The following is a 13,303-nucleotide window of genomic DNA, read 5'->3' as shown; positions in this document are numbered from 1 at the left end:
GGAATAAACTGTTATATCATTGGAAGGCAGTCTGACCTGTAGATGGCCTGTGCCTGAGGCCACAGGCAGTCCATTTAAACATGAATGTGGGCCAAAGTCTAGCATTAGCCACTAGCCACATATGGCTATTTCAAAAGTTAATTCAAATTAAAAAGTCAGCCCTTTGGTAGTATTAGCCACATATGACTAGTGAATATCAAATTGGACACAGCAGAACAGAACATTTCCATCATCACAGAAAGTTGTACTTAACAGCACTGATCTAGGTGGCAGTAAAAGCTAATGAAATGAATGAGCTCATGCTGGAAGGAGGTATCAAGTAAAAAAAGTAAAAGATCAAAGAGACAGTACTTGGGAACACTAAGAGGGTAGGAAGAGGGATGAACAAAGATTAGAAGAGAAGAATAAGTTACAGCAAAGGTTTGAAGAAGTGAGGGATCCGTGCTAATTAATACCTTGAAGTCTAGTAAGACGAAGCTTGAAAATCGGCCACTGGGTTGGCAGTTGTTGATCTGCCAAAGCAATTTCAGTGGAATGACAGAAGCAAAGACAGGTTGAGGAGCCTATGGGAGGTGTCTGAATCCCTCCCTTATGAGCGCACTCTACCCTTGGCCGATGCCATCATGACAGCAGCAACAAGCTAAGAGCTATTTAGTACTTACATGTTAACCCCCATTATAACACACTGAAACATCATGTCTAACCTATAATACGGGTACTACTGTTCCCACATCATAGATGAAGAAACAAACAACAAAAGTAATTTCCCAAGGTCACACAGCTACCAATTTCAGAGCCAGGACTTAAACCCAGGTTAACTTCAGGGCCCGAGTTCTTTAAAATTACACAATATGGACTCCCTGGTAATACCACACACTTGGTCTGTACCACTATTCTCCATGCCAGACTGAATGGGAGCCTCTTGAAGTCAAGAACCAAACTGTACCCACCTGTGCTATGCTTGGTATTAAAGGCCATTCAAATATTTACAGAATAAATGAAAACAGCTAATTCACAGAATTTGGCTGTAAGGGAAGGAAACAGCATGGTATTGAGCGGGTCACAGGGTCATGGGAAAGTTGGAGAGGGAGGTTGTTTGGTTTTGCTTCTGCTTTTTCTTTCAGAATGGAAGATACCTGAGCATTCTTACAGGATGGAGCCTGTGAAGAGTGAAACAGCTTCATGGAATGGGACTGGGTCAAGATCAGTGGCAAAGGGATTAACCTTGAATAGAAAAACAGACACTTCTTCTGTGGATACTGGAAGAGAAAGGATGAAGAGTTGCAGATATAGAAGATTACAGCAGCAATAGCAGGAAATTGAGCCAGTTCAAGCAGTACGGCCTTTATTTTCTCTCTGAAGAATGTGTCAAGGTGAGTGTGAAGAGTCAGGAGAAACCATCTCTAAGATCATTTCAGCAAATGCTGTGGCATGTTCCTGTGCAGTACCAAGTGGGAGCTTCACACACACAGAGAATATCATTAAAGGATCCAAAAGAAAATAATAAAAGTCATCATTGCCTCTGTATGGGGAAAATCTGAACTGGTGGTCTAGGATGTAAGGGAGTCTTAGTGAATTTCACTCTGAACTCATACACTGTTGGGCTTTTTAAGAGTTTCATACATTACTTTTTCAATTTAAAAAACGATTTAAAACAAAAAGGAATCACGCCCATAGAGAAGGTAAAAAGAGTGAATACATACAGTCTCAGCATAAATGCTGAGAGAAATAAAAAAGGACGTAACCAAAAAGCTAGTTCAAAGCCAGGGCTCTGGCCCAGCCTGGCTGCGTTCACATCCATCATTCCCTGTTCCCAGCTGCAGCACCTCAGGACCATCCACAAACCTCTCTCCCTGCCTCAGTTCCATCAAGTGTAACACAATGTTAGTGAGAGTGCCTACTTCAAAGCATTGTATTAGGATTAAGTGATTAAAAGAGTGCCCAGCCCACCAAGAGAGCTGAATAAGCATAGTTATCATGATGATGACTGTGATCAACATCTCTGAAGACCCTGCTAATCAGTGAGTCTGTAGATTCCTGATGTCTAAGGGCAGCAGTTCACAGAGCTGGAGGGGTTTCCACCAGGATGCAGCAGCACTGGTCAGCCACAGAGAAGCCTATCAGGTTGTTCCAGGCTTGGAGATAGGAGGCAAGTGGACAAGAAGGCCAGAGCTGCTTTATTTATTTATATTCCACCTTATGGCAGGTTTGAGGAGGCGAGGAACGTGAAGGCATCCTAGTTCAAAAGGAAGCCCTGGGTTACTTTCATAGGGTGTGGGTTTAGTGTAGAGCAAATGTCAGCAGGAGGCTGACAGAGAAATAAAGAGAGGCAAGGTCAAGGGGATGGAGGTCTAGATGAAACAGAAAGGAGGGGATATATGTCCAGGGACCAAGCCTCTTGGCATGTTCCCCACTGGAATTAAGGTCAGGTCCCTGGACACAATGCAGGTGTCCAGCAGGAACTGAGGACGGAGGAGGGAGGGGGGAAGCAGAAGAAAGGTCAAAATGCTGTCAATAACTGAGATCATGTCACATGCCCTTCAAGATGACCAGCCTGAGAGAATTCAACACTACAGAGGGGTTCGGGAAGCAAAAGAATAAAACTACAGTCACCCACTTACAAAGTTGCAACTTTACGATGATGTGAAAACTATACTCATTCAATAGAAACTGTACTTCAAATTTTAAATTTTGATCCTTTCCTAGGCTAGTGATAGATAGGTGGTAGGATACTCCCTCGTGATGCTGGGCGGACAGCAGCCGCAGCTCCCATCAGCCATGCGATCACGAGAGAAACAATCACTCTGGATCCACACAACCAGTCTGTTTTTCACTTTCAGTACAGTATTCAATACATGAGATATTCAACACTTTATTATAAAATAGGCTTTGTGTCAGATGAGTTTGCTTGACCATAGGCCAATGTTAAGTTTTCCAAGCATGTTTAAAGTAGCCTAGGCTAAGTTATAATGTTCAGTAAGTTAGGCATATTCCATGCATTTTTGACTTATTATATTTTCAACTTACAACAGGTTTTTCGGGCCCCAACAGCATGGTAAATCCAGAAAGATCTGGAATAACAACTGTCATATATTAACTGTTAGGATCTGTGCCCAAGCTATTGTAACATGCATTACCTCAACTAATCATCACAATACTATGATTATCTATTGCATTTTACAGATAAGATAACTGAGGCACAGAAGTTAATTTTCCCAAGGACATACAGCCATATTTGAATCCAGCCCAAGCCCTCTTTATCACAGTGGTTGGAGGGTTGGAGGGGGTGTTCTGAAGCCACGCTGCAAGGCCCCTGGAGGAACTTGAGTCGGCAGGCTCAGTTCTCCAATGACCCAGATGTTTCTGGTAGTCTTTACATGCCCTCACCCGCCACCACTGCAATCTTTTATAAAAATAAAATAGACATTTAGGGTATATCAATATTATTTAACTTAAAATTAATCATGAATAGATTAATGAACCAGGTGGTGTAAGGTTACAAGAGTAGTTTTGCATAGATTTTCAATTAGCCAAGTGTTCACATCATAAGCTCAAGCCTATATCAGGCACCACCATGAGAGAAAGTGACTTCCAAAAGCTTACAGACATACGCATATAGCAACTGAAAACAGGCTCGAGATAACATATCAATAAGAGCAAAATGATACCCTCAGAAGATAGGATGAGTGCAGTTAGAACATGGTTTTAATGAAGACCATCACCTTTTATAAAGAAATGAAACTGTCATACTGAGTTTCTGAATGTAGATTATGTGCATTCTATTTTTCATGTTCATTTCTCGGGCTGTCAATTTTTCATTAGAAATGAACTGTAACTGTCTTTATGAATTGCATTCTATCCAATGTTTTGATAAACAAAAACAGTTTAATACTACAGTACAGTCCATAATCAATGTCACCAATTTGTAAATCCTGGTTAAAAACTGAATGTTACAAAGTTTCATTTTTATGACACCCAAATAAACAGCCTGCCTCAGGAAAATGCAGCAATTACAGGATAAACTTCCCCGCATCTTGGGAAGACAGCTCACAATAAAATTAGCTAAAGAAATGTAACATTACGGATCTTACAATTAGATTAATCCATGTATCTTACTGAGAGTTTCAAGAAATTCTACACCTTAACCCCAAAAAAGGCATATACTTTTTTTTTTCTTTTAACATCTAGAATGACCTAGAATTAGCAATAATTTCCTTGGAGCGCTTTGAGCAGGTTATTTAGCCATTTTTAATCCACGAAGGTTTGACGTGGACCACAGCTACTTGGGTATACCCCAAGGCCGTCAGCACACAGGATGCTCTTAGTACATGTTTGATACATTAAATCCCAGTGCCCCCTTTTCTTCTGGTATTTAAGATGAGCTATCATGCTCAAAGATGGAGAGATTAGCAAGTTATTGGATATTAATTCCATTTATGGATCTATTTTTAGGGAAAAATACCCTTTTTTTCTGGTATTTAAGTTGGGCTATGATGCTCAAAGATGGAGGGATTAGAAAGTTATTAGATATTAATTCCATTCATGGATCTATTTTCAGGGAAAAGAGAGAGATATATATTGGAACCCGCCACAACAACAACAAAAATACTAATCAAAATTTTTCAAAAATTTAAATCCTGTAAGCCCTTACTTCAAAGAAATGAAGAGTAAATATTATAAGGAGATATAAATAGGGAAGAAATGAACATTTCAATAGAATTTATGATGTTTCACTTCTGAAGCTTACTGGTGAGCAGTTACATGGTGTTCTATACCTCTTTTGTATGATAAAGTATATTGTTTAAAGATTGCAAGGGAAATGTTGACCCTTAGAAAAGCACTTAGAGGTAAACTGTTTTAAAGCACATTGTATGCATCCTTCACTACTGATAAATACTTACTAATCACTTTTCGCTCTTGACAAAACAAAAGACTAAACAAAGGTGCAAAACCTTTGCCTGTTCGAGGACTCTCCTAACAGTCTTGTCTTAAGTCATCTCCAGGTTCCTCAAACTGAGGTCTGCAGGGCCCTTCCACAGACTCTCCAATTCTATCAGACTTTTGAAACTTTGTATTTTTCCAAGATTATATTAAACGTTAGAAATAAAGCAAGCATGTTCTGTACAATCTGAATGACTCCTCTAGAACCACGTTCCATCAGGCACTTTTGGTGACCATGCCTGCATCTGTGTTCTCTACCAATATGGTATCAGCAGGCCCAACAACATGGACATCATGCCACGTACGGTTCACAAGCTCCTGCACTTAAGAAGAATTCAGTTTCGAAAAGCTCTAATTCCAAAATGACACTATTCAAGGAACGATATACCCAAAGCTATGGAAAGTTAAATTTCAAGAGAAAAATCAATATAGAGGCTGGTGGTCTTGGCTCCAATTCTTTCTGCTCTTTATCAACAGTTTCATATAATTTACTAAAAAAAAAAAAAAAAAAAAAAAAAAAAAAAATTTACATATGGCTCTTTTCTTTTTATCATAAGAGTTCATTACTTCACCCAGAACCTCAAGTCCAGACCTTGTGAAAAAAACAGGGATGTTAGATAACAGGCCTCCACCAACAGTGTACAGCCAGATCTTTGGAGCCATCAGTCTGCTTAGCCTCCTCAGCTCTGGAATTCGATTTCTATCCAAGAGTCAAGTTGACAAAAAGGAAAACAGCAAACCACACACATATCTTTCCAGTATTAAATCCAACAGTGATGACTTAATTTCAACAAAAATAATTATCAATCACATTAATGTTGTTAATTTAAATTTTATGGGTTTTATACTTTTGTTTTGGATTTTATATGTAAATCTGTTTTGTAAAAGAGCCATAAGCATAAAGAGTTATACTTGGTTTTATATCTATACATATATAGGTAACATTTTTACTATCATTCAATCCACAATGGAGTATCAAAAGAATTTTTTTTTCCTAAGTTTGAGGTCATTTCCTTTGCAAGTTTATTTTTGTAAGTTTCATTGGTACCTAAGTTTCATAGTTGCATAAAACTCGTTTTACAAATAAGAACATACCCCTCAGAAAGCTTCAGAAACTTGCTCTGACCTTTCAGGCATAGAATCAGAAGTCTGCATCAATGTACATGTCACCTGACCTGCCAGGATAAGACCTGGGAACAGAATGCCTCCGCCTCAACATGAGGAAAAAGTCTGCTCCAATTAAGATTTCCCAGTATAAGAAAGTTATTCCAATATCCAATGTAACATCCCCAATGCCCTAAAATCTAGACCAAAATTGTACTACTACTACTATTACTACTAATGATGACAACAACAAACCTATAAATGGTAAATATTTAGAGGTTACAGTGCTGTTACAGGTCCTCTTCTCGGCCCATCACATTAACTTTTAATCTTCCCAACAACCCCATTTTACACATGAGGAAACAGGCACAGAGAGAGGCTAAGTTCACCCAAGCACACACAGCTAATATGTGACATAGCTGGAATCGAAGCCCTAAAAATGGTACAAGTCACTGCTCATAAACATTATTCATAATGCCTCTTCTACAAAAAACTGTGAGAAAGGTTGGCAGTGGGCCCTTTGAAGAATAAAATCTGTGGCAAAGCATTTCCGAGTACTTTTCATTAATTAGATAGAAACTTGAATACTCCAGCACCAAAACTTAACTTAGTGAAACGCTTAAATTCTCCTCTAAGTTAATAATGATTACGTGATTTGCTATTTGAGAAAATTACTCCCAATGGTAAGGTATTTCAATGCGACCCTGCTGCTATTGAGAGAAAGTTACCTTTGTAGATCCTGTTCAAAGAAAGCTCGTGCTTTGATCCTTAATATCTCATGAAGTAAAAGGTTATGCTTAATCTATATTTTATAGACCTAAAAGTCAAATTAGTTTCTGGGATAAACAAGCAGAGTGTGATGGTAAGCATATTCTGTAGCATTCATTTCATTCCTAGTTTGGAGGATACTATGTGCTGAGTTAAAGACAATTACGTTAGTGTAATACATAGTTTTTTCTTGTATTATTCTGCAAGCATAAACAAGTTATACACAGGTTAATTTACATTCTATGTAAAAAGCCAATTTTAAATCCAATCTATAAGGCAATAAATATATAAAGATTCTAGGACACAGCAATAAAGTTATGCCGTAAAGTAGAGTTAATTTAAGACAACAATAATAAAAGTATGACAAATTTTCACATTCTACCAACTGCACAAAGGTATTTCAGGTAACATCTGTTCAGAAGCAATTGTTACAAGACAGACTAGATGAGATGCAAGGTTTCACAGTGCAATAAATGTATGTCAGTTTGCTTCTTCATAATTAAAGACCCAAGTCTTTGAAAAAAGCAATTAAGCCTTGCTCTAAATCTAAGACAATTATCCCTGCTCCCACCCCTTTTTACTCACAAAGAAAAGATCCAGAGTGATCCAGAAGTAATAAATACCATATATTATCTATTTTCAGCAGCTAAATATACTCCCCAAAAGCCACTTTATATATTTTGTTCTCTTGATAAATCATCTATTAACAAGTAAATGTAAACTTATTTTTCCTGTTAGAAGGATAGAAGAAAAGAAAGTCTGGGATGATTCAGAGCAATTTACATTCAACGCTCTGTATCCGCAGGTTCTGAATCTGACTAGTCAACCAAACACAGATCAAAAATATTTGGGGAAAAAACGTTCCAGGCAGTTCCAAAAAGCAAAACTTGAATTTGCCACACAGTAGCAACTATTTACATAGCATTTACATTGTATTAGGTATTATAAGTAATCTAGAAATGATTTACTGGAGAATGTGCATAGGTTATATGCAAACACTATGCCATTTTATGTAGGGGACTTGAGCATCCATGGATTTTAGTATCCAAGGAGGGTCCTAGAGCCAACCCCCCATGGATAATGATGGACGACTATACTTAGAAGGCTGGACTGAATAAAGTGATTTTTACCTTATGAAGGTTTCAGTGCCTGCTAGGTTAGGTGGAATTTTGACATGAATAAAACTCAGGTGCCTAAAGCCTTCAACTAAGAACACCATCCCCAATTCTTGACAGTGTAACTCTAGGACAACTGACAGCATCACTTTAACTGAGGACTCAATGAAGAAATAAATTCAAAAAGAGCACACAGAAATCACCTGTATCATTATCATAGTTGCTTTATGATAATGATACAGCACAGCAAGATGAATGAAGGTTCTAGTCATTATTCCAGGAAACCAAACTGTGGTTATCTAATATTTGCTTATATCACAAATCTTCCAAAATAAACGATACCACAGGAAGAGATTTAAATGAATCTGATGGTTCTCCTAAAACATACATTTATAAACTGTGAAACCAAAGCTTTCAATGTGGTCATCCTCAAAACTGCTGTTAGTTTCCTGTGGCTGCCGTAACAAATTACAACAAACCTGATGGCTTAAAACAGCAGAAATGTGTTCAACTGGGCTGAAATCAAGGTGTCAGCAGGGCCGATCTCCCAATATGGGAGAAGGGTTCCTTGCCTCTTCCAGTGTCTGATGGCTGCCAGCATTCTTCGGCATGTGGCTGCAACCCCAATCTCTCTGCCTTGTAGTCACCTCACCTTCTCCCTTTCTGTAGTCAAATCTTCCTCTGCCTCCTTCTCATAAGGAAGTGTGTTTGCATTTAGGGTCCACCCTGATAATCTAGGAAAATATCCCCATTTTTTAAAACTTAATCATGCCTGCAATGTCCTTTTGTTGTCATAAGGTAACATTCACAGGTGCCAGGAATTAACGTGAATGTTAAGAAGTGAATAACTTTAGGGAATCATTATTCAGCCTACCACACCTGCCTCCAAATAAGCCCAAGGAAATAAGGCGAGCAGGCACTATTCTCACCAAGCCCACTACGATTTCAACTCTCAAGTTCCCAGAACAATAAGCAAAAGTTCTCCAACCTGATACCTCTTCCCACCTCACAATCTGCCTATAATCAGGAAATCACTAATTCTATATTCATTAAAGGCATTACTAAGTATTGTTAATGGTTCCTGAATGAAAAAAAGAAGAAGTAAAAACAGTAAAAGTAAAACTCCCACTAGCATGGGAGAGTAATACAGAATAGTGACTAAGGATGTGTACTCTGAAGCCAGCTTGCCTAGGTTCAAATCCCAGCCTCACCCACTGGCAGCTGTGCAACCAAAGGCAATTTAACCTCTGTACCTCAGTTTCCCCTTCTAGCAAACAAGGCTAATTAATACTATCTACCTCATAGGGTTGTTATAAGGATTAAAGCACTTGAAAGTTATGAAGCACCTAGAACAGTGCTCGGCTCACTAAGGTTAACTGTTATTGCTAACAATGACCAAACACAGTAGACACACAGATATTAATGGACATGGCGAAAAACCTCTCACAACCAAAACTGATGGTACTGTAATGACATAATTGGACAATAACAATCTATACAATGGAAACCATGATTAGATAGATGCCAGATTTACACTAAAGTCTGTGAGAACTTAAAGGATATTCCTGATTGAAAAAGAAGAGCTACTCTTCCAGCTTGGATCATGGCATTTACTGGCCCCCTTTCAAAGGGCTGGCACACATCCTAGAGACGGAAATTTCTCCAGAAGCCACACGTCCTGCTCTCACTCTGGATCTGGTGGCCACCACTGTGCGTACTGTGTGTTTCTAATAGTGGGAGGTAAGAATGGAATGCCCAGAATCACTGACAGGCTTTTCACGACGAGTAAGAAACTGTTTTGTTTTGTTCTAGAAGGGAAATAGGACTCGGGTCCACGTACTGACGCTGTGACCTAGGGCAGGTACAAGTTTAATGATCCTACTGAATTCTATTCACCTTCACAATCTTCACCCAGGTTCTTGCACTGTCCTTCCAGCCTCCACTGGTTGCAAGCCATCTCCCTGTAACTATCCCAGTAAATTAATACACTCACACTGCTTGCCATATTCCCTGCTGAAACCAAGTTGGTTAGTTCACAAGCAGCCCAAATGAAGTTGATTCATTACACAGCCAAACTATCCTACATTTTTAATAGACAGACTTCTACTATTTACACACATCTATGGGGAGAAGTTCTATGCTAGAGATGTTTATAAACAATTCAGAAGTAACTTGAGGCCCACAACCAAACATGCAGTAGAAAACAAGGATTTGTTTGTCTGCTTTATCCAGGTTCAAAGTAAAACAGGATTTCAGTGGGGACTAGAGCTCCTGCCTTCTTACACTAAGACAGGAGTCAGTGGCCAGGTTAGCCCTGAGTTTCACTACCAGTCTGTAGCTTTGTGGTTGCAAACACCAAGCACCTACATTATCCCTACTCCTGTCCCATCACCAACCCACACTACTTGTTCCAGTCAAAAGCAGCTGCCCCAGGCAACTACATGACCTAATGACTAGGTGACCTGAAGGGATTCAGGCTAGCTAGCATCACCTCATCCCAAATCAAGAGAAAGCCAAGAACCAACTTGATGTCTGGCAGTACAGCAGACTGAACAACCGAACAGTCATTTTTTGAGGCATTGCAGAGATCTCGTGAGGAAGAGGTGGTCTCCAAAGATCACCCTCCAACCCATTAACAAGTGTTACTGGAGTGGGACTGAGAACAGTGAGAAGTAGGCAGACTGGGAAGGGCTGCTCAGAAGGTAACCTTGAGATTGGGATACTGAGCCTAGGCCAGGACAGAGTTAGAGCTGAGCCTGGAACCCCAGGCCCTCTAAGAGTCCAGTTCAATAGGGAGGTGGCACCCCCAGGCTCCTGGTGGAAACAGACTCAGATCATCTCCAGAGAAAAGCCTCCGGTTAGGCCTCCTAGAAGACAGGTTTAAGACAAAGCAATGAAATTACTGAATTTGCAATTATTGAAATACAAAGTTTAACAAGTGCAGAGGGAGAGACCAAGCTACCATGGGTGCAAGTCAATGTCAGACAGTTCAAAGATGCACATACCAGAACTGCCAAATAAAGAATAAAAAGAGTAAAGTAGGAATTGTCTAAAGAAATAAAAGAATAAGAAACAAGGAATATCAGGAATACAGTAACCAGGCAGATTGGAAAAAGAAGCAAATGGAACTTACAGAAATAAAAAATAATTGATAACGCACATATTCACAAGTTAAATAGATTAGACATAGCTGATAACAAAATTAGTGAAATGTAAAATACCAAGAAATTAGCATGTAAGCAAGAATCTAAATTAGTTTGCAAGATTACAAATCCAAATTACTTCTAAATTAATTTAAAGTTTTGATTCAAATCAGACCCCTATCTAAAAACACACACAGTATTTTAGATGTGTTTATTAAATTTAAGGCTTAAAAGTGTTGTCTTCAGACATTTTTTCATCTTTACAACATACCTAAGAAATGAAAAACAGCACAGACCCTAGAACTCACATCACCTGATACTTTTCTCAAGGAAACTAAACTTAAATATTATCTTAGGTTCTGTTTTCATGACCTCCGTTCTGGAATGAGTCACAGAAAATTACACTTCATGTATTCCGGAGCACAGAAGTCGGAGACAAAATGGAATGACAACATTAACCCAGATGGTAAACTGTAACAGGAAGGAAAGTCATTGCCCAGTGGATTCTTCTCATATGTGACAGAATCTTTCATTGCCAGTCTAACCCTATCTTATTTATTCCTCAGCTCTGTCAAGATAACAATCAACAACATAGTTGATCCTCCTGTGAAATTTCACCATTCCTATGGCCATGTTGATACTTAATTTTGTGTAATTAATCTATGTTGTCCCTCATTTCCAGTATTCTGATACATCTCTTAGCTCTGCTCTCAGTTTTACTCATCTACAATTTTTAATTGTTATATGTAGCTACTCACTCTTCCTGCAGAAGACTTTATTCCCTTAATTTGTGTATCCTGACTTACATTCCTAACAACTTTCATTAGTTCACAGAAGGCACATGCTGTGCTGTAGAATTTCACCTATGACTAAAATGTTTTTCCATATTCCTAAGTAACATGGAGGGGTTAGTATTAAATTTTCAATTCCATTGGTCCCACCCCAAATGTATCCACTCTCTATGTGATTAATTTGTGATTTATTTACACACACACAACAAAACAATCTTCACTGTCTATTCTTTCACTAGTTGATGCCAACAGAAAGATTTACAAGGCGCTAATCATGACACTTCCTTTGACTGTTGAAGTGAGTAAGAGAAGCAACCAGAACAGATTTCAAATACTTAGACTTCTTTCCAAACTAAACAAAACATTCTTTAGCAGTGACCACATGACCCGCCAATTTTAAACGAGCTGTTTCAAATTGGAAAATCATAATCTACTTTTAAAAATTCTTCTTGGGATTTAAATATTAAGCAGAAAAAAAAAATACTATCACCTAAAAGTTCACTTTGATATATCTCATACCCTCAGATGCTGGGGGGAAAGGAAAAGTTTAACTTAAAAAAAATTCAAAGTCCATAGTGACGTCAATACTCAGACATTTGAACTGCTTCTCACATCAGCCTTAAAAAATCTGGGGCAACACACTGATCAGGGTATTTGTCAAAGGATCCAAATAGAATTGGACCCTGCCGTCATAAGTCTACGAAGAGATTGGCAGCTCTGACAATCTAGAACAAAATGTAGCCCCCAGTTAGGCCCTGTGGGCCCACCCACGCTGTCAGCCAGGTCAGAGCTGAATGACATTGAAGGACCCGGGACCGAGCCGCAGCCTACCGGCACTGTGGGAGCTGCCCCACCCCCCAGCTTCAGGCCTAACTTACAAACTTAGGGCGTTTCTCTCCAGGCTCCTCGGAGCCTCCAGGCGGCGGAGGGTGCTGGAGGCCCTTTCTGCGCGGCACCTTGCTGTCCCGGCAGCTGCGGAACGAGGAGGAGGAGGGATAGGGGACCCCGGCGGCCGAGCCCTGCGCCGCGGGGTGCAGCCGTGGCCGGTACCGATCCATGCTTCCCCGCAGCTCCGAGGGGGTAGGAGAAGAAAGAAGGCGGCAGCTCTACAAACCACAGGCGGGAGCCCAGGGGTCTGCGGCGCACTCGCCTTCCCGGTTCCGCCGCCCACGCCGCCAGTTGGGTTCAGTCCAACCGCTGCCTCCCGGGCAGCAGCCAACACATCCGAAAATTCCCGCCGCTTCTGACTGCCCGGGACCCGCCAATTCCGCGCTGCGCGGTCAGTGACGCTCCCGGGATCCGCCCCTTCCGGGAAAAAAGAAACGTGATTGGCTGTTCCTCCCGTTCTTTTCGCTGCTAAAGCTTCTGTTGGTCTAGGCAGCCCACCTTAAGGGAACTGGGCGGGATTGGGTTTGGGGAAGCGTGGAGAATTTACGGGGAA

The 13,303-nt window shown here is 40.1% G+C and overlaps 1 protein-coding gene across 1 annotated transcript in view; it reads right to left on the bottom strand.

Moving 5' to 3' along the window:
* Window positions 1–12,920, bottom strand: part of DIAPH3 (diaphanous related formin 3) — a gene marked incomplete at its 3' end in the record, with an annotated part of 415,912 nt that extends 402,992 nt beyond the window's left edge. The window contains 1 exon segment of the mRNA XM_007450220.1: window positions 12,741–12,920. Within this exon segment, the coding sequence (XP_007450282.1) occupies window positions 12,741–12,920 (180 nt within the window).
* Window positions 12,921–13,303: the final 383 nt, after the last annotated feature.

This window comes from Lipotes vexillifer, unplaced genomic scaffold (genome assembly GCF_000442215.2).
Source record: "Lipotes vexillifer unplaced genomic scaffold, Lipotes_vexillifer_v1.1 scaffold275, whole genome shotgun sequence".
Taxonomy (NCBI): Eukaryota; Metazoa; Chordata; class Mammalia; order Artiodactyla; family Lipotidae; genus Lipotes; species Lipotes vexillifer.
Note: the sequence above shows the minus strand (reverse complement) of the source record. Positions and strands in the feature narration are given on the sequence as shown.